This window comes from Anarhichas minor, unplaced genomic scaffold (genome assembly GCF_050575085.1).
Source record: "Anarhichas minor isolate MPS153535 unplaced genomic scaffold, ASM5057508v1 ptg000002l, whole genome shotgun sequence".
In the NCBI taxonomy this organism is placed as follows: domain Eukaryota; kingdom Metazoa; phylum Chordata; class Actinopteri; order Perciformes; family Anarhichadidae; genus Anarhichas; species Anarhichas minor.
Window position 1 is genome coordinate 3,242,080 of NW_027466448.1, and position 22,552 is coordinate 3,264,631.

The following is a 22,552-nucleotide window of genomic DNA, read 5'->3' on the forward strand; positions in this document are numbered from 1 at the left end:
CATACAGTGAACACACTTCTTTTGATATATTCATACTGAAAGAGTTTCTGCCAGAAACTACTCAATGTACAATAACCTGCATGACTAAATATTTTACAAGTAGGAATGGCAAGAGGTCGATCCAAAGAACCACGGAGTCTGCGTCTGACACACTTTCACATAATGTGTTGTTGTCTTTGATACTTGCTCCACTCACATTCATAATTTATTAAGCAGCTTTTCCTCTCGGAGCTGGAGAATTGCTTTGCTCATGTCTTTTTTTCCATTTTACTCGAGCAACCTCTCTCTCCGTCTGATATCAGCAACGGTTCATGAGCTCATGACTCATCTAGTTGCGGATCCTAACCTTTATTTTATAAACTTCTTATTCTATTTGAAATATGGTAAAGTTAAGAGTTCATGAGGCTCCAGCAGCAGTAGGATAATCCCCCCCCCCCTCTCTCTTAAAATGAATCCCCTCCCATGTAATCCCGCCTCTCCTGTTATTTTTCCTCCTTTCAACCCCCCTCCCTCTGCTTTTCCGCTCTCCCTCACTATCCTCCTCACCCATCCCACTTACTCCACCTTACGCCTGATGGAGCATTGAGCCTGAATGCTGTGGGCAGCCGTGGCCTCAGATTCAGTGTGTGTGTGTGTGTGAGAGAGGGAGCCAGCGCATCGGCTCCTCTCCTGCTCTCTGGGATATCTCGCTCCTTCCAGACAATCGTGGAGTTACTTGCTACAACTGTGCAGTCTCTTTGTTATTGTGTGGGAGTCAGCGGACATTGTTCCAAATCTGCACTTGGGATACCTTGGAAATGGTCTCGTGGAAGCCTTCTCTGACCTAACCTCAGCCTTTTGTTGTGCTGCTCCCGAGGAGTGGGAAGGAGGCGCAAGTTTAATGGACATTTTCTGGATTTGGATATTTCAAAAGGGTACACGTTCCACACGGAGACACGCTGGATAAAATGTTGCCCCTGCAGAAAAGGGTAATCAGAGTTATGTGTGTGGAGGAGAGAGAGGGGGGGGGGGGGGGGGGGGTTGTTTGTGCATGATGTGGCTGCAGTGAAGTGAGCCGTGCTCACAAGTGATAATGAAACAATGCTGTTTGATGACTTTAACTTGCACTTATGTCTGAGACGTCGGCATGCTCTCGGGCATTAAAAGGGGAAAGAGGAGCTTGTTGTGGGAAAAAGGTAGAAAAAAAACAGAAGCGTGTGTCGGGGGCTGATGAGGCTCATTATTTTGGTTAAAATGTCTTATTGTTGGGCTTTATCTTGAGTGGCTTGCTGTTGAGTGATTGCTCATAGAAAAGGCCGAACAATGCATGACTGGAAAGTCCCTCCCCATTCAAAGTGCTCTCCATTGTTGTCCTTGAGTGCTTCGATTGGGTCGTTTTAATTTGCCAACGCTGCTTCAAAAAGGTGTCTTGAGGGGATTTCATCCCACTCGATAACGACACGCGGCTCCGATAGTAAACCATCCTGAATAATCGGAGTGCTCCAGTTCTAGGAACAAATTCAGCAAAGACGCCTCCAAGTGCACGATGGTGGAGGCTGAAGCGTAGCTCTCGTGTAACTTTTTCATCGCCACAACCGCTTCCTGTGTCTTTGATATGAACATGCTTTTAGTGCAGAGATGCTTCGAGCTTTGCACATCTACGTGGTTTGCTCAGAGAAAATCTGAAGAAACCTTTGCGGGCCGACACTTCACATACTGAGTGTGAAGTGTAGAGGAACCGTTAGCTGGACTCCAGACATGGGAGAGGAGAGGATGGGGGACTGTTGGAGTCACATCAAGGTTGTTTTGTTTTTGGTTCATCTTTAAAATTGTTTCCGAGATGGTCGTTTGGAAGTAACCATATGATCGTCGGTAAAGATTAGCCGGAGTGTGTGTTTATGTGTGTGTGTGTGTGTTTGCAGATGCAAGTGCTCACTGTTCTGTACTGATGAATGTCAAGACGTGACCTCAGCCAACTGGAGGCTCATTTTTTCCTCACAAGTCATGAGCAAATCATTAATAATGAGTTCAGCCCCAGCAGCTGTATTTGGTTATCAGGCTGTTAAGTGTCTGCTTCTACTATGAGCTACACTGCACCCTCTGTAACAGGCTGCACTTAAAGATGATACGAAGGATTTCAAGAGATATCTGCAACTTAGAGAACGTCAGTCACAGGCCAGGGAGGGTCGCAGGTGTTGAATGCATGTTGTGGAGCAGTGAGAGTAGGTCACATGCTTCTGTCTGATCAGTGGTTTAGAATAAAACGCATTGACCGACACATATACGCACGATTGACTTAGTTGAGGAGGCAGATACAACGTCCTCATGTGATGATTACATCTTTCACGAGGTTTCTCTTCCTTGTTTCTTGTATACTTGATTGCGTCAGATTGCCGTCTCCCTTGTATTCGAGTGATTTAATCATTTCGTCTCCTTCTTCCCTTTCTTCTGCAGGATCAGTTTGACAACTTGGAGAAGCATACACAGTGGGGGATCGAGTTTGTGGAGAAGTACACCAAATTTGTCAAGGAGAGATCAGAGATCGAGACCAGCTATGCAAAACAAATTAGGTGAGTGGCTCAAGCTGACTTATGAATCCATATTCAGGGTCCGATGGAGAGGAAGAACCCCACCCTTCTGCAGCGGGACGTGACCTGCTGAAGTGTCCTTGGAACTGGAGACTGAATCCTCAACCGCTTGTTGAGAGTGACCTCTGACCTCCCTCTGGAGGGGGAAACCGACACAAGAATACATAGCAGAGTTATATTAATAAGTATAATTGCTTTATGCACGTGTAGATGTAAATAAACAGGCATTAAAAGGATTTCTATTTCCTCGCATCTTTCTCTCTCTTCGACTGTGTACAGTCTTTCTGTCTTCCTCTCTCTCACTCTCTTGTGCATGCACGCTGTCTGCTGTTGCTAGCTTCTGCTTCAGGCAAGAGGAAGTCAGGTTGTGGGGGGGGGGGGGGATGGGGGTGGAGCTTGTGTTTCCATAGAGACTAGTAGGTATCAGCATTATCAAGCCCAGGTCTGACCCAGATTATTTTTTTCTGTATTTCCTCCAACCACAAATGTCGGCCCGCCCCCTTCCTATTCTCCCCCCTCACACACAAAAACACACACACACACGCACAGTTTTGGTGCAGTCATTGATTCTCTAAGGCAGTGATGCACTGAGAGCATCCATCTCTTAACTCCTCCCAACACAGTAGGAGATACCCCCCACAAATCCCCAATCCTCACCTTTAAAGAGGCCTGGCAATATGGCTAATGCTGTAAGTATTGAACCCCCAACCCCCCCGTTTCACAGTGACCGGCCAATACCGATCTAGTATTCACATAGCAACAGATCCTCCACGGGCCACACCACTCCTCTTTTAGAGAATTAAGTCCGCTTGAGATGATAGGACTAGCCTTCTGTGTTTACATGCATGCATTACCCGTCCAGCACATCTCAGAGAATATCACGCATCAAACAGATGTATTCATTTTCACCCAAATGGTATTTAGTTCTTTCTCTTCCTACTGATTTGCATCTCAGAAACAATGCGCATTCATATCCCTTTTAGCACCGTCCTTAAACTTCCTTCTCTTCATGTGTACAACTTCTGCATGATTCTTAATTTGATCCGAAATACATTACTAGAAAAATTGAAAGCAGTGTTTTTAACAGATAATGTGGTCCAAAAACATACGCACTCACAGATTCGCTGTTGCATTTCAATACATGCAGATATCCCAGGTTGGCTTCTATAGAACTTCAGGCTCCACAGATGGTGCGGATGTTTTCAGTCAATGTGCTTACACAGAGGGCCCGCTGTCAAACTGGGTCTGTTATCTACACACACACACACATGCACACACACACACGCATGCACATTGGCACACTTGTCAGAAAAAGGCTGAAATGAGGAAATTAGTACGTACTGACAGGATAGCCTGAGTCAGAGGGTTTCCTGTGTTTTTAACACACTGATCTTCTTTGTTGTGGGGCTACTTGGACAAATCACAGGACTAATTATCCCTTTAGTTTTAAATGATCTTAGCTCATGAAAGCAGGCTTAATCTAACGGGGGACGCTCAAACCAGAAGAAACGGCGGGCTGTTGGATCTAATAAAGTAATGGAATGGGCCCTTTGATCTAGTCCTCTTTTCTCTCATCCGTGTTGTCGGGGAGATTATTCCTTCTGTTCTCCTTTCAGAGGTAACAGGCTCTTACACGGTAGACATTCTGACACGTTTTTAAAAACAAATCATTTCACAGGTATTGCCAATGCTGGCTGACTGGGACATGAAATTATTAATCTGTTAATAAATAAGTAAGGAAAATAATTGGCAGCTATTTGATAATCAGTGAACAGTTTACATGTTTCTCCTTGTCTTGTCTGAAAGTAAATTCAATATATTTGGGTTTTGGAGTGTTGACTGGACAAATTACGACATGATTGTAAAAAATATTTTTTTCAAATGATTAACCAAGAATATATTCAGTAGATCGATACCGAGGTTATAATCATAGACTGTATATAAGAAGTGGACTTATTCATCGTGACGTCACCCATTGGTTTGTGGACTGTCGTTATGAAGCTTCGAGTTCGGGCAATTTCGCCATCGCCAGTTTGACTTTTTGCAACCGTTGAACGTAAGTTACTATATTTGGAATGCGAAGGAGTGACGTAGAGACGATGTATACAGCTCTGGTAGCGGCAGCGACCTGTCAATCACAGTAAGCCCGCCCTAAAGCATACGGTACTTTGTTTTGTCTTAAAACTACACGACATAGCCTACAATCCTCCCCAATCGAACGTCATCTCTGGCTATTGCACTGCTTCGTACCATTTCTACCGCACACTGCACTAATCCATGAATAATCCTCTTCCACTGCGTCGATGTAAACACAATGCTTCAGTCTGGTCATCGCAGGGCAATGCATTAATGCCTCCCCCTCCCCCACATTCCAGTCTGGCATAATCCATAACACAGTGGGAATAAAGTCCTGCTAACAAAGGAGACTGGGTGAGGGGGGGGGGGGGGGGGGGTTACAGTGTCTTTATTGCGGTTACAGTGTGAAGCAGCCATGAGGTATCATCTTCCAGACACACACCTGACAGCGGTTATTTCACTCTCCTAATTAAGCTGCTAGCCTTATTTTGACAGGCTTGTTAAATATGTTATTGAGGTGAGCGGGCAAATACAATCTGTCACGTGACATGTGCCTGTGAGTGACTGAATGAGTTAGTGTGAACTAGCACTATAATTAGAGATGGGGTGAGAAGGACAGGGAGAGAGATAGACGGACAGATAAATCTGCCTAGCAACAGTGCAAACACCACCAGGGAGGAGAGGAGTGGTGGGGGATGAGAGCAGAGCGAGACACACATTACACATAGTTAGTTGTATTATTTATCACAGTAGGAATTTGTATGCGCTTTTTTACAACATGTACAAGCGGAGGCGTAAAGATTCCATCAGTGAACACAGCGCTGTAGGGCCGTACCCAATAGTTTGAAGCTTCATTCGTTACGTTGACATTGGAATTGTAAATATGTGTTCATTCATTGAAGGCCGCTTTGGCTCAGTGGCTAGATAGGGAAGTCTTCTCACCACAAGGTTGGCGGTTTGATGGCGGTGTCCTTGAGTGTGACACTAAATCTCAAGATGCCCACTGCTCCTCATGCTCAGGATGGGTTAAATGCAGGTCTAATTCCATGCATGTGCCATTTCATGTACAAAATTAAGCTACAGTAATATTATTAGCATCAAAATATGCCCCTGACACAGCGATGGGAGTAAGATTCCAGTGGTGGCAGAGTAGGATTGTTTCTGACTGAATTATTTATAAAATATTCTACTTCAATCCATAGGTGTTGGCATTCAACCTTTTTAAAAAACAGAATTTTGAGTTTGCTCTCCCGCTTGCTGCACACAAAGGGAGACACACAGCTGCAATAACGGGGTGCTCTAGCAGCAATCTAACAGTTGTGTCGCTCTGCATTTTGGTTTTCGTGCACCACTTGGCTGCTCTTTAATTAGACAAAAGATCCCGAAGGCATAAGCACACAACGCGTACCCAAATCCATCAGAGCACAGTGCACGTTATTATGCTCTGCTGACAGAGTCGCCATCGACCGGAGCATCAGCACAGCTAGCTGGTGAGCGTTTAACACCGTCATGATGAAACGAACGTGACATGGTGTACTGTAACCTGTCAAACTGCACCACGGTTCCCAACAATATCAATTCACCGACAACGTGTACAGTGACATATTCCCTTTCATCGCGACACAACATCTAGGTTTTTCCTTCTCCTCCTCATCACACTGAGCTCATCTCGTGCCACTAACATGCAGCCAGAGTCAAAACAAGGCCAACGGCTGCATATTGAAAAGCACGCTTGCTTCTGCTGACTGCTTCTGCATGCATAGACTCCTGGGGGGCATGATTCATGACCCGAAGAGAGGAAAGTGGGATGTAGTGGGAACAGCAGAAAGCACTCTGCTGGATTGAATGGTGCACTGGATGATGCTGTGGCAGGTCCATAAGGGCAGTGTCAGGGAAACATAATGGGAACGGTGCACGGCTCTTAAGGAAGATGCCGTCGGAAATGTCTGACCAGTCTGAACTCTTTTGTCCTCGCAGGAATTTATCAAAGAAGTATCAACCCAAGAAGAACTCGCGGGAAGAGGATGAGAGCAAGTAAGTTACCAGATAGATCAAATATTTGATATGTTTCGGAAAATACGCTGACAGGCATTTTCTGTCTGGCGGAGAATAAACATGACCACCTGTATAACGGTGAGTTGATGTTTTTACTGGCAGAATTTGGTTATTGTCGGACAGGGCCAGGCTAACCGTTTCCAGTCTTTATGCTAAGCTAAGCTAACTGCTAGCTGTAGCCTTGTATCTCACCTTATTCTCAGACAGAAAACAAAATTCCCAAAAATGTCCCACCATTCCTTTAACGTGATCCAAACTACTATACTGTTATTTGTTAACGTGATCGCTGTGTTCGCATCTGCCTTTTGCAACCAACTTTCCTCTGACATCACTTCCTGTCTCTCACCAGGTACACCTTCTGTCGAGCCTTCGTGACGTCCCTGAACGAGTTGAATGACTACGCGGGTCAACACGAGGTTATAGCGGAGAACCTGACGTCGCAAATCATCAGCGAGCTTTCACGCTACCTGCAGGAGCTCAAGTCTGAGAGAAAATCGGTGGGACATATTTTTATATTGCGCCCTTTTTCATATTCAATATTGCTAGTTCCTCCTCATCTTGTCATTGTGCCCATGCCAGTGCTTTAAATGAAACGCTCACTTTAGACAGAAGGATACGGATTCTGTAAAGGAAAAAAAGAGACACCGGCCTACGAGAAGTAGCCCATTCCCTCTGCATACTCTATGCTCCGTGCACTGAGGTCATCGCTGAGTAAATATAGATACACCCCGAAGGCTCGCCAGAAGTGCAGAACGTGACTGACCGAGTCCTTTTTATGGAACAAAGTCACCGTCTCTCTCTATCATTACAGGCTTATTTCTCTCTTTTATGAATCATTTTACAAAAGACTTTATGCACCGCGCACTGTTCTTAAATGCTGAAGGCACTTTCGTCCTCACCATTACAAAGTGATTTAGAAGAGCGGTGGACCTGCTGCGCATGATTCACAGATAGCAGTGTGGGCGGCCATTAAAGCCACAGAGTGAGTGGAGGAGCAGAGAGAAAACTACCCAGCTGAAAAAAAAGAAAAAAAAAAAAGAAAAAAAAGTACTTTCTGAAAAATCTGTCATGGACTCTTGTGTCACGGAAGTCCAGCTGAGGGAACTGGAGTGGAAAACCAAAACCAGAGGGCTGCTCAGAGGCACAGGGACCTTTTTAGTATAGTGTGCACAACTGTGTTACTGCATCTGCTACCTGAATACAGGAAGCCCTGTGTCGCATGATCAGTTTAGATTTCCAGCTTTGGTTTTAGGGGATTTCTAGTGATTCAGAAGGGGAATCACCCACCGCCCCCAGGCCTGTTCTGCTCTTTTGGCTTTGGCTTAGCCTGGCTTGGTTTGGCTTGGCACAGCGTCTGTGTCTCTAGTGTCCACATAGAGGGTCCAGGGTCAGCCCCATGCTGTCCTGAGGCTGCAGGATGTCACTCTGACACCTCTCTTCCTCCTCTCCTCAGTTTTCCGCTATTTTATTTCTAAATATAAACAGTTTTCCCTCTCTTGCCCCCCTCTGTCCTCCTAGTGTGTCATGTGTCTGCTTCTCGTGACTAAAACACGGCGTAGCTGTAGGGGGGGGGGGGGGGGGCGTTTCCCCTTCATAGCATGAACCCAAAATAAGTGTCTTTTCTGAACAGAAGATCGTTTCATCTAAAAGTCATTGAGCAAATAGTTTCTCAGTCGTATTCAGAACGCTGTCCTTGGAGGGCAAATGTGGCCCATTTTTTTCTTATTTCAGTTTTCATTCGGTGACACACTCATGAATAATGGAGAACAACAGTAATTGTATGTGATTCCTTGATGCGGCGAGGGCTGCTGGGGTGAAGCAGAATTCCTGGTAGCAGAGGGACTGAGGCAGACAGGGATTTCCAGGGAGTTGGATGGCTGGGTCAAACGGAGGATAAACAAGGGGGGGGCTGGAATCCGGAGACCTGGACAACAAGGAAAAAGTGAACCAGGCAGTTATGCAGCAGAGAGTGTAGGTGGCTTGATTGCAGATGAGCAGCAGATGTGCAGGCTTGAGTGGCAGCAGCCGATCAGGAAACCGCGCCCAGCTCCAGACAACACAAACAGGAACATGCAAACACAACGGGAGAGCGTGACGGGGAGAGGGGAGACTAGGACCCGGACATCAAGGGTTGAAAAGATCTTCATCAAAAACATTTCCCCAAACAACATTCACGGTTCCATAGTAAGCCTGTCCGTTTAGAAAAGTGAAAGGTGTTTGTAAAGCAGCCGTTCCCCATGACTTCCCCAGCTTCTTCATCATTCTCAGCTCTGGTTTCATTCACATGAATTTCTAAGCACCACTCTGTGTTTTTTCAGTTGTAGCTTTTTTTTTTTTTTTTTTTTTTTGGACTATGTCAGACAAAGCTATGCAGGCCGACCCAGACACTGGGATTAGAGGAGGGTCAGGTCCCGCCTTTCCTGGGTTTATACAGAGTTTATTGGACAGGCAAAAGTCCACACTACAAACCTGAAGGAGAAAGAAAACCTCATTAGTTCCTCATGTGGGGCTGTTTTGTAACTGCCCAGCTCCCGTCGCCGTTTCCCTGAGTGAACCTCTCGCTAAGCTCAGCGTGGGGTGCTGAGGCCAAGAATGTGATCTGAGAGCAGCTATGCTTGTTTTTACAAAAGTGGAACCTGGTTTTATAGGTCAGAACGCTCCATTCAATGTGTTGTGCAAACATATTTCTCTCACTTGATTTGAATCATAAAGGCACGGGAAGAAATCTCAAACTAGAACATGACCTCAGTGAGATGCCATGTCATTCCCCAGGCATTGCTGGTGTTTGGTCTAATGGTGTAATAGGCAATGATGAAGAGCAGGCAGGGTTAATATGGGATGAAGAGCCTAAGTCTCACTGGACTGTGATTGTGCTGAGGGATCATAATAAAAGGTGTTCGGTCAGCACACCAGGCCTCTGATCACAGGGCTTAGGTATTCTCTCTAATGAGGATTAATGAAGACCCTTAAAGACTCAGCAAGACCTCCAGAGACTTCCATTTACTGTAACATCTATATCTATAGGGCTGTGTATTGGCAAGATACGTATAATGATACAGGGGTTACGATTCATGTATTGCGATACTGTAACTTTTTTATTAATGAAATCAGAACAGTGGGATCTGTGTTAGTCCCACTTTTGTCCCTGTAACAGTCTCCATCCCAGCTCATCTTTTTGTACAATCGGAGACGCTTTCTGACAAATCTTTGCACGTAAACTATTAATTAACAAATCGATACAGCATCACACTCAAGCGTATCCATATTTTCTAATACCGACGTGTGTTAACGAAGTCCACCTGAGGATTAGCTCAGTGTGTGCTCTTTTCAGTCCACTTGCGCCATCAGCACATAATTATATCTCTCGGTGTGTGTGGAGGGGGGGGGGGTGGTTATCTGTCTCATCCTGCTGCGATGTGACATGTTCAACCAGCTAGAAAAATGTCTAAAAGAACACATCTTCAGACGGCAGAGCCAGCAATTTGGCATTACGTTTAGCGAACAGTCAGCTGAAAACTGTAATACGCTGTAAAACATCTTTAGGTGCTTTTTGGCAGAAGATGCCGTCCTCCATTTATCTCCAAGGAGAGAGCTGCAACCACAATGGAAGAACAATGTGTCTCTCTGGAGTGGCCTCGCATGCCTTCTTGTGTTGAGTGGAAAGACAAATAGGAAGCTGAGAGGGAGAATTGATCGCGGATCTTTTCCACAGCCGCTGCACGAACACTTCGGTATAGAATACCTCTAATGGTCTAAACATGAGGAGAGACGTCAGTGGAGCTCCTCATGAGGTTTAATCATCGCTCAAGTCTCTAGATCTCGTATGACTTGTGGCTATTCCTAGTGCCTGATGATTATATGCGTGTTGACAACTGTACAGGAGTGCAGGTGCACATTCCTGTGAACCAAGTCACGGCAATGAATGAAGGACAGATCAGTGTAGAGCTCGTGTGTGTGCGCACAGGGTCCACCCCTCACGCTCGTAGACTCAAAAACTGCAAATTCCGGTGCTGCGAGGGAAGTTTTTGGAGTGGCAGCAGAGGACGTTTGTCGATTGCCCCGTCTTTCGCCTCATGTCGTTGTCTTTGCGTGTGACAGACAGCCTCATCAGTGCGTGTCTGTCCCACCTCAGCTCAGTCTGGTACACGGATGATACTAGAAAGTAGAGCCTCTCTACTGAAGGCCGGCAGTAGATAGGAGCCGCTGTAGCTCATGCTTGAGACACCATAAAAATAGACTAGCTCAAATGAAAATGTATTGATTGACTTCATTCTCTGCTCAGGAGGCCAGTACTGAGCATTCACATTCATATTTTCCCGTTCTTCTGTCTTTCAGTTAACGTATCAATGTGGTTAAAGTTTGAAATCCAGGTTAAGAATGTGACCACTCCGGCTTTTATTCTGTGGATGTGTCTGGGTAACAGAGTGGCAGCTTCAGGTCAGCGACCTCCTTGTGGGAGGAAGACGGGGTGTGTCCGCCCTTCCTCGTGCTGAACATGAGGACTGGGTGAACGAAGGGTCTATGCATGTAAACACAGAGAGGCCAAACACTGCAGAACATCTGCAACATTCATACCTGCGTCCCAGATGGCCGTTAGTCACAAACGATGATGCGCTCTCTTTAGTTTGAAAGCGAATGAGCTCATGTTTCTTGTTTTTTTTAATCCGTGGATCTTCGTCCTCCAGCAGGACCTCATGATTCTAAACGAGCCGTCAACATAGTTTGTTTATCTCTGACGGAAGATTAGTTTATGCTGGATATTTTTCAGATATGTTGTTATGGAGACAAATGTTTGGTTGAAAGGAATGCTCCACAGTAACAATGATGTCACCCAGTCTTGTGCTGCGCGTTGTGAAAAAAGGCTTCTTTGTATCTTCACTGTATCTTATCATAAGACATATTTCCAGAACTGAATAAGATTCTTCTTTTACGGGAATTTAAAGGTCAGGGTCTTAACAAAATGCTTTGATTATTCATCGGTTAGAGGCGCCACAATGTCCCATTTTCTGTTCGAGCTGAAATACTTCCTCTGAAACACTGGAGCACTTCCTTATTCGGCTCAGCTTCCCTCGAAACCTTAGGATATGAGAAGTGTGACTATTTGAGGTGAACCAGGGCACATTCTCACTACTCTCGTGTTCAGGTGAGATTAACCTTTAGGACGTCTTCATTTCACATCTCATGCTTGTGTGTTTGAGTTTGCACACAGAGTACTGAGGACTTTGCTTGTACTTCTCTTGCGCTGAAATGCAAGCAAAAGCTTTCTGCTCCGTCTACAATGGCCCGGTCCTTCATTGAATGGCGGCATCGATATTCAGCTCAGCTCCTGACCCAAGCTTCCGCAGTCAGCGTAACCAGGGGGATACCTCATTGATAGTCAAGTCTCAGTGTCATATTCATTTTAATTTGTTTCTTTTGGGGATTTTCTTTTTTTTTAGCAGATTAACGTGACCACAGGAAATGGGGGGGAATTATCCGCATGCTTGATAAGTCGTCGCAATTTAATTTTCAAAAAGGTTTTAAATTGGTGCTCTTATATTTCCGGGGGGGGTCTGGCTGTGATCCACACAGAGAGCTGGAGAGAGATGTGCTCGGCCTCCGGGCCAAGTGCTCCGGTCCCCCGGAGCGAGAGAGAGGCCAAGTGAGGCATTTAACAAAAAACACACACAAGCAGCTGCCATCTAGCCTCGTCTAATATGCAACACTTAACAGTGCCATCATGCATTGTGACCTGTCCGTCTCCCCTAGATTACAAAATCTGGCTTCCCTGTTTTATCTCATGTTATGTTGACTGGAAGCTTTTCATTGCACGTTCAACCCTTGACCTTACTTCATCAGTTAGCCTTTCTCTGTTTCTGATGCTACTTTCTCCTCTAACGGCTATAACGGCCCACAGAGAAGTTTATCAGTATAAGGGTATTGAATAGCTGCTCACAATGACATTGTTAACATGCTGATGTTAAATAGCTATAATATTTAGCCTTTTTGGACTAAATACATTTTTATTGCATCCTGCAAATCTCTTGTTTCGAAATATTCCTTGTTTAAGACAGAATCGGTTGTCATTGTTAATTGATCTACAGTATGTTTGACCTTTTTTTAGTTTATTGGAATATCCACTTAGTACAAAGCCTTCATTCAGTTTGATTTTTCAGTGTTGGTGCTCAATGTATATTGAAATTGTAACACTGTTCTTTCTTGGTGCAGCTGTGCAGATCTGATGATGCGGCTGCTCTTTAATCACATCAACCTAAAGCTATACTCGATGCTGGCGCTTGTGTCTCTGAGAGTTAAGCCTGTGGATTGTATGCTCATAATTTGTAATGTAGCTACAGTATAGTGTCTATGTGAATTTGCCCTACTTTCTCAGCTTACATTAATACTTCCCTGACACAGTGTGAGTAATATTCATAGTGTTTAATGGTACAGTTGAGACTTTCATTTCAACTGCTTCTAATTTATTATCCCTACGATGTCAAGGTCACCTGCTTTAAAATCTCTCAAGCTTATGAATAGGATGATAATATTTCTAATTTTTCATCCCTATCTCTTTTGACAGCACTTCCATGATGGTCGTAAGGCACAGCAGCACATTGAGAGCTCGTGGAAACAGCTGGAAGTGGTAAGTGACCCCATCAATGTGCAGTACCACAACTGTACACCAGCAGCAGTTGTGAGCACAGGTGGTACAGTGACTCAAGAGGGACATTCTGCTGAATGTCTTGAATGTATTTGTCTATATGTCATCGTCTACATGGGCTCAAAGAGAACATAAAAGTTAAAATTGCAATAAAAGGAATACAATCTTATATAAAACTGTGCAGAGATGGTCTATTGATGTAAATGGCTTAAGGCTGTACAATCAGTCATCAGCAGCCTTATGATCAATCAAAATCAACGCTACATGCTACTAAAGCACATGCTTTAACCGACACTTAATAAGGAGGAGCAGTGTGACTATGAAGTGTATCAATAAACGCTGAGGGAGCACATACAGCGGGAGGCAAACAGTTTGTTTCTAACTGAAAAAGGAAATATCAGTAGGAGGCCGTGTACAGAGCCCTGAGGGACCTCATGTTCTGTCTGCACCATAAACCTCATACAATGTGACATTTATTTCACTCAAAATGGAGACTGGGCAATAAGCATGGGAAGAATATACAAGACAGCGTCTTGCACCAAGATGGACTCATGACAAATAATGTTGGTTTAAAGCTTCCCGAGGCTTATCATTTCACGATCTGTATTGTTCTCTCCAGGCAGGCTGATCTGACATAAATGTGTCTGTTAACATCAGAGAGACAGAAAATACTGAAGTAGAAAAATAGAGCTGTACTGAATAGTTCAAAGCTTCATTCGTAACGTTGACATTTCATTTCTAAATCATAATTTGAATTCTGTGCAGCTTTTTCTAATCATTCTGTTTGACGCTGGTATTTCTGCATAGTTGCGGATAAAGATTAGGCTAAACTAATACTAATAATATTAGTATTGCACTATTGCACACAAATTCACAAAATGTTCTGCTTTATATAACCACAATAACCCCCTAAAAAACCCTCTTAATTTTCTTTTAGAGAGATGAGACATACAAGATGACGACGGATCTTTGAAGTTTCATTAGAAAACCTCAGAAGCCTCGAATGGAAAAAAGGAGCATTTGGTCGAGCCCTAAAGCAGAACTAGAAATACAAAAGTTTCACTTGTGTGCCCTTTTAGTCGTCACTTGGCCAGACTAACATTGATTTAGAATTGCAATCTTTGTTAAAACCCCTCTAAGATCACATCCAGGAGGGCCTGCTTCATTTGTTTAAGTGAAGCAGCTGAAAGAGAGATTGCACAGAACACCACTTCTTATCTCTGCCTGGCCCCTTTGACGGGGGAGAGAGAGAAAGAGCTCCGGAGATATGCATAACTGCCCTGTCCTCAAAACTTTCGCTGTGTGCGTTCAATGCTCCCATTGTGTGCGAGGCAGATAGGCATAGTTCAGAGTGCACGCCGGCCCAACAAACACGGATTGTTCACTGAGAGGGGTCGAAAGAGGGTTGAATGAATGCTTGTTTTTCCGTACACAAATGGCCACTATGGACATTTGTTTAATCTGCAGGCTGCAGACTTTTAGACCCCATCGCTGTGTTAGGGGCATAAACTGACCTCTGTCACACACAATGCTGCTCAAATCTACGTGACGTGTACGTTACATGTTGTAACGTTCATTACCGTGCTTATTTAAAAAGGTCAAGTTATAAAGTGTTTCCTGCTACAGCTCACGGCAGGAAATTACTGATCCAATGTCTGTGGTCATATTCAATTTGCTTTTCTGTCTGTTTTCAGTGTAAGAGGAGGTTTGAGAGGGACTGTAAAGAGGCAGACAGAGCACAGCAATACTTCGAGAGGATGGACGCTGACATTAACGTGACTAAGGCCGACGTGGAAAAGGTATGTGTCACCGCACTCTCGTGCAGCAAACCACCGATCACGCGAGCTTGTCCCATGCCCTCCATGCTTTACACAGTTGCCTGGCCTTCCTCACCCTCCCACTTTGCACCCTCCCCTTTCTCTCACCATTTACGTTTACACCCCCCCCTTCCACATTACGCCTAAAGTCCTGACTCCTCATTCGACGGAGTCCGAAAGACAGCCTACATTAAGTGACCATGAGTTTGATGCCGGGGGACTGTGTGTAAAAGCTGGCATTGTCTCAGCAGCACAGTGATCTGCTGCTAAACAAAGCTGATGGCTGCACCGAGTCCTCATTATCACCGCCGAGCAGATACCAAACACTCTGCTGGTCTGTGTGGGCCTTAGCAACAGAGAGGACTTTGTGTCCATGGTGGCGCGTGTGTGTGTTTATGTGTGTATTACACGTACTTTTGGGGGGCTTTGCTGTTTTACAGTGAAGAATCTAAATACGTAGTTTGGTCTTTCTGTGATAATACGTACTCCTCAACACATGCAGCGATCGTCCGATTCTCAGGACTTAAAAGACACACAGACCCCCGGGCCTGTAGCTGATGTCATTTCCTGTTGTCACAACCAATTAAAAGAGCCCTCAAAATCTTTCTCCCACATGGCTCCCACGCCCGCAAGGCATCATGGGTCAGCAGCGCGTGCTCTCGCTGCTTCATCAGCTGTTGGAGCGGAGTTCGGGCTCACAGTTGACACAGTTCAGACCCGATTATTATGCAAATATGGGCTGGAATAAAGAGCCTTTCTGCACTCTGGACACGCAGCCAAAGAGCTACAATAGGCTTAGGCTAACACTAAACTCAACTGGTAAGACCCGGCACAGCAGCTCAAGAAACTAGTTGTGAAACAAGAGCGGTGTTGTGTCTGATTACAGTTATTTCATTTATTGAAGCACGAGAGACTCGTACATCACACAGCATTCAGAGCTTTAGTTAGTATCACTGTTTGTGTAAAGTGAGAATGTAAACAGATCTTTATTATGCGAGATATTTCTAAACCCACTCAACCCTAAAAGATTGCTTGTGTGTATTATTTACATTTCTGCTGACCATTTTCTATTGACTTTTAGTTTCCATTCATGCCTTGGAAATTCAACTTCCGTTCAGTCTCTCCATCATGATATGTATCGTATCGCCAGATTCTTGCCTTTACAGTCCTAAGATATTTACTATTAAGCAAGAAAGTACCAAGTTAAACATTTCCGTTTTCCTCTCGTCTTACTCTCACTTTAAAATGATTGAAGTTGATTTGAGAAGCTTTAGAAGACTCACTCAAGTCCACTCTTTCCAAACTTCTATAATGAAGGTGCTGAAGTTATCATGACGCCATCAGAATGGCCGTAATTATAAGAAAGAGTGCCAGTTTGAAAGATACCACATTTTTTCCCTTTAACATAGCCGGTGAATGTGATTATTTTCGACATTCACTGTCAGATAAGCCTCCGATTCATTCCAGAACAAACAGAGTGTTCCTGGAAAAACAGGCTGCAGTGAAATCGATGAAAGCAAATGTCTGCAATGCAAGCAGGAAATGCATTAGTAAATGGTAAGCAGCAATGTAAACTGTATCATAAATGTAGTAAATGAGCTGAGAAGTTATCTGTATGGTCTATTCAGAAACTTAAAAGGACTTTAAAACGTGCACATGTTATAAGATGCTGTGGCAAAGATTACCGTGAACCTTAATAGTCATAATGAATATGTTTGGTTTTCAGTATCTCGCCCCGTTTCCAATGTCTAGATCACCGCACACAGCTCTTTGTCACCTACTCACATCTCCATTGTTCAGAAATGAGAATGTATAAAGAAAGAAGAAGGAAGTGCGCGTGCTTTATTGCTATAGTGTCACGTTTGTGTGTCCGTCTGTGGTTTAGACACCCGGGCTGCGATGCCTCACGACTTTTCCACGTGCTTGGCAGGAAAAGTTCAAGAGTATATAGTTACTATTCCACTTCCTTCATTACATTTTGGGATTTTTGGTAAGAAACAGACTTGGTCATTAAACTAAGGCGCAGAAAAGAACAGCCCGTGAGTCGCAATGTGTTATTTTCTCTGCAGAGGCGTATTCCTTTCATTATTGCGAGGGCCTTTGAGTACAAATCAGCGCAAGGAACGACGTGTCACGACCTCGGACTAGTTTGTGTTGGAGTCATAGTCAAAGCCTTTGGGGTTTAAGTAGGTCTGTGTTGGACAGAACGGATGCATGATAGGCGAAGAACACGTGTTTGTTGTCAGCTTAGTTGTGTGTACGTTCAAATGCTAAAGGCCACTTTAAGGATCTGACAAGTTAGTAACCAAGAACTTCACTTTCTCAGTCACTTGTCTGTCACAACAAAAGGAGAATGGAACCGATAAATCTCCAGGAGTTGCTCTTTGTCTGTGATGTCCCCCGTAATGCCATAAGCTGCTGTTTGTTGAGCTGAGGTGTTGCGGTTTTCTCTGCAGCTGGAGAAAAACCTCAAACGGTTCCCTCTCCTCTTCTTGGCAAGCAAATCCCTCAATTTGGGGTTTGGATTGACAGCCCAGATATCCACAAAGGCTGTTAACAGTTATTTTAAAAAGGAACCCCGGCTCTCTCACACACACAGACTTCCCTGTCGTTGTCAGAAAGTACATAAAATAACACAGTGTCCTCCTCTCCGGGTCTGTTCTGCCGTACTACAACCATAAGAGCGCGGTGTACCATTCCAGTATCGTGTTTCAATCGTGATTGCATTTGCTTACCCTCATACCAACTTCCCCTTTTTTGAGTGATGACACGCCTGGTGGTCCAGGAAGTGCGTCTATGGCAACTTCTTGTTTAGCTGGAAACGGCTAACAATCCTTTTTTTGTTTGTGTGTGTTTGTATATCTATTTTTTTATGCCATGCCTTGAAGCGAAGTTCCCACAAGGTAGGTCCGGCGCACAGAGAGCCTGTTATATCTGTGGGAACACACACTGTCTCGACTCGTGTCTCGACCCACACACACACACACACACACTCTCCCGTTGAGCCTCGACCGGGTCCCTATAAACACGCCCTGTCCTGTCTGACTGTGATCTGCTCCCCGTACAGTGACTTGTCTCTTCTGCTGAACACTTTGTATGTGTGTGATGATGTAAGCAAAATCAAAAAATGTTGCGTCAGGCCCCTTTCATTGTAATCTTCACAGATAGATAGATATTTATACAGATACTGATACAGAGATGTGAGTAACAGAAAAAAGAAATGACATGTTATTTCCAGAACACGACCACAGGATGTGATGTTGCTGCAAGTTTTGATTTTCTGCCATGTTACCATGGCGATGTTGTTTGCCCTCATTTTTTCACAACACATTCGGCACCACTTTGCATGCACACACGCCGGCCTAGCACACACACACACCCATCAATGCATGCTCACAGGCCTGCACGTCGATTTTAAACAGCTGGACTTCCACATGTGCTTTTTAGCTTTCCTCTAGATTCCACATTCCTCTTCTTGAGGGCTGTGACTATCTTTTTCCACCAGAGGCATTACTAGTCATCCCTCCTGTGCTGGAAGTAGTGCACCTTTGTGTCTGACGAGTGTCTTCGCTCTGATGTCTTCTCATATGTCATCCATTACGTACCCATATGTGTGTGTGTGTGAGCGCTGAGAGACTCAGCTCTTGCCTCAGAGTGGTGCGTGGGTGAAAACTGGACAGAGTCCTCGAAATGTTTCCCACAGGACTGCGACAGATCAGGGTTCCCTCTACTGGCCCGCACCGTTAAATGACCCCGTCCCCGTCCCCTGTGCATCTGCATTCAGTTGACTGCGATCACGGGTTCATAAGGATATTCTGTGTAATATGTGACCCAATGAAACCACTATGTGTGCGCGGACAGGCCTCAGATCTGATAGAAAAGAGGAAACAGATACGAGTACTTAGCGACAGTACACAGACACACACACACACGCTGCCTAGCTGAGATAATCTCATCTCCATCTGCTCGCCTTGGATCTGTAATAGGCTGCTCCTGCTGCGTTTCTGACTGCCTGCCTTGCCTCCCTGGGACTGAACTAGCTTAAAATAATCAACATTATCGACGGTAGGGACACGCCAGAATCCAAATTCCTCCGTTCTGCAGGCAGTGCAGACTTTTTAAGTGTTTCGTTCTGGTCTACATACTGTATGGCCTACCGCCAGCGGCTGTCGCTGCAGGAATCTTGCACCTGTGACGCGCGTCCGCGAGCTTTATGTTTATGTGCGTACACGTGCGTGCATGAACACTGGTTTGCACAAATATGTCAACTCATGTAGGTTTTTATGCTCTGGCTGCGTGTGTGTAACCCATGTGTCTGTGTATCCGGGGGACACTGAGGTGTATCGAGTAGAGCGTCTCTCTGATGTGCATGTTTCTATGTTGTTGTTGTTTATTTCCTTCAGGCACGACAGCATGCTCAGTCCAGGCACCAGATGGCTTCAGACAGTAAGAGCGATTACTCCTCCTACCTGCAGAAGTTCAACCAGGAGCAGAATGAGCATTACTTCAACGTTATCCCCAACATATTCCAGGTAAATATAACCGCACCGCAACTTACGTCCTAATTCGTCTGATTTGTTGTTGCACGAACCTGCAAATCCCAAACAATACATTTATTTAGAGCGCCCACCCAAAACATGTTTGCCTCCATTTTGTTTTGTTTATCATTTCCACACTCACAATGTGTGAAAATGCAGCAGAAAGTGCAGACTGATGGAAGGGTCTGCCAGAATGGTGCATTCATGTGCAGTCATTAGTAAGCTTGTGAATTCAATGCTGTTCGCAGCCCACCACCCACACTCCCCTCTGGGTCCACCGCTAAAAATACATTCTGTGAAACACCGAGGGGAACGTGCCGTCGTTATGAAGAGTGCAGCTATTCTCTTACATTTCAACCGCTTGTGAGCTGGGAATCACAGAGCTTTCACTTCTCTAGTGCTGCTTGTCTTTTAAATTGGGTCGGACATTTAGAAATATGTAAAGTGTATAAGACATTTCCCATTCAGTATGTCAATTCTTCCAAAGAAGAAGTCTTTCACACAGTTTGATTCCAATCTCACAGTGTATCATTTCTTAAGCCTTCACTCTCCATTCCACTTATTCTATAACACAAGCTAGTTGACCTTTCTTTTACATGTGAATATGCCTGCATTTTATTTGTTTATTTTTTGCGTAGAAACTTCAAGACATGGAGGAGAAAAGAATCGACAGGATAGGAGTGTGCATGAAGACGTTTGCAGACGTGGACCGCCAAGTGTTGCCCATCGTGGGGAAATGTTTAGATGGCATGACGAAAGCAGCCGAGTCCATCGAGCCCAAGACTGTGAGTATACAGAAATTAGATGTATGTGCACACACACACACACACACACACACACCACCATGTGGGACGTATTACTCACTCAGGCAGTGCGTCAGTCAGCCACAACTCGCACACCAGCGATCAGGCTTTCATTTAAGCAACAAGTGTGCCGCTGGGTTGGTTCTCTTGGGGGCCTTTTGGAAATAAAAGCAGCCCACCTGTGAACAAACAAAGCGCTTGCAAAGTGGTGGCACAGGAACAGTGGCTGCAGTCCATTCAATTTAATGTAATAGTTTGCTACTTTGGGGGGAACAAAAGGGAGTTTGATTTGACTCTCGTGTCTGTACGGTAAATATGAAATTACTGCAAGTCGCTAGTTAGCGTAGCTTAGCATAGATAGTGAAATCAGGGGGAAACAGCTAGCCTGGCTCTGTCCAAAGGTAACAGAATCTGCCTGTGGCCTTATATTCAATGGACAGTATGATAGTGGTGTTAATAAGGTTATTTACCAAAATGTTAAACTGCTACCTGTGCCTGATCTAGAAATAGGAGGAAGGTGAATCACTGTGCTTCATATAGTCGAAACAGTCTGTTGATGAGGTCACGAGCTCCTTTTCTGCTTAGTTTATGCACTTCTACGAAGCTAATAAGCAGATGTTGCTTACGTTCTGTCCTGTGGCCTATATATATTATCTGGATATGGAAGGCAGCATTCGCATACGTCGAGGAGAAAACAAGCGGTGTGATTCATTGAGATGTCACATGTTGACTGCCTGCCCTATGACAAAAAACAAGACTATCCCCAGGGATGGAATAGTATGAGAGTGTGTGTGTGTGTGTGTGTACGTTTAGCTGTTCGCATGGCCCAGCTCCAGGGAGATGACTCTCCAGCCTGTGATAGTAAACAACGGCGGGGGAATAACGTATCACATGCTCCTTCCCTTGTCTTTGTCTCTCTTCCTCTTGTACACAGTGCACGATCTTTGACCCTTGATCTCAACTCCAAAACCAGAACCCTCTGCCCTGATCAGTTCATGTGGACCGATGCAGACTGCGCTTGATTAATGTCCTTCTTCCTGTGTTTTATGAGTCTGGCTGTGTCCCCCGACCTCAGTGTTTTTGTCATAACTCCTGACTGACAGATTGAGGTCTTCTGTGGCCCTCTCTCTCTCTCTCTCTCTCTCTCTCTGTCTCTCTACGTCCACGATGCGCTCATGAACTGTTATCAGACTAAAACTACTATAAACAAGAGAGCCACCTACTGTGTCGCATCTTATCTCCAGACCTGCTGATTAGCAGGACAATCTATACAAACAGACATCCCCCCCCCCACTGCTTTACATTTTAAGATTCTTCCGTTGATATGTGGATGAAACTGTATCAAGGCCAAGGCTGTCACTCATTGCTGCCTCCACTCTCCCCCTCTAGGACTCCAAGCAGGTGGTGGAGTCCTACAAGTCCGGGTTCGAGCCCCCGGGAGACGTGGAGTTTGAGGATTACGGCCAGGCCATGAAGAGGACGGCGTCCGACACCAGCCTGACCAGCTCCAGAGAGGCCAAGGAGAAGCCCGTTGGCAAGAGCAAGGGCAAGCTGTGGCCGTTCATTAAGAACAAGAACAAGGTAACGCATGCACACATGCACACTTCACACGGAGCCACGTGCAGCAGAGCCTCACCGGCTTTAATGCATTTTGGTTTTACCGCGAGATGTTCCTCACATGGAGGCCACCTTGCTTTTTGGGGAGATTTGTGTGGGGTGGGGGGGGGCTCACGGGTTGTATTATGTGGTATTTCTATTTCGAGACAGCATATGTGTTCAATGTCACATTTTGTAGTATCTGTCACATTTCCAGTGCTGGTTACGTATTTGATTTAGTTGTTAGTGTTGCCATTTTTGTTGTTATCATTTGCCACCCGTTTCCTCCTCCCCGGCAATCACCCTCACCGATTTGGGAAACTTCCTTCTGTAACACACACACACTAATGCACTTCTACTGTCATCCTGCGGTCAAACTCAACTGGCAGATATTAACTTCATGTGAAATAATAGTTTCCCCCCTCACCGTTTCCCTAAATGACTGGCGATTGTGTCTTGA

The 22,552-nt window shown here is 44.9% G+C and overlaps 1 protein-coding gene across 17 annotated transcripts in view; it reads left to right on the forward strand.

Annotated features, from left to right (window-relative positions):
- Window positions 1-22,552, forward strand: part of fnbp1b (formin binding protein 1b) — a 50,463-nt gene that overhangs the window by 13,182 nt on the left and 14,729 nt on the right. For all 17 annotated transcript variants that reach the window (XM_076084851.1, XM_076084878.1, XM_076084915.1 and 14 more), the window contains 8 exons: window positions 2,434-2,549; window positions 6,621-6,677; window positions 7,048-7,195; window positions 13,258-13,320; window positions 15,033-15,137; window positions 19,559-19,687; window positions 20,332-20,478; window positions 21,886-22,077. In XM_076084851.1, the coding sequence (XP_075940966.1) occupies window positions 2,434-2,549; window positions 6,621-6,677; window positions 7,048-7,195; window positions 13,258-13,320; window positions 15,033-15,137; window positions 19,559-19,687; window positions 20,332-20,478; window positions 21,886-22,077 (957 nt within the window). The remainder of the gene's footprint in view (window positions 1-2,433; window positions 2,550-6,620; window positions 6,678-7,047; window positions 7,196-13,257; window positions 13,321-15,032; window positions 15,138-19,558; window positions 19,688-20,331; window positions 20,479-21,885; window positions 22,078-22,552) is intronic.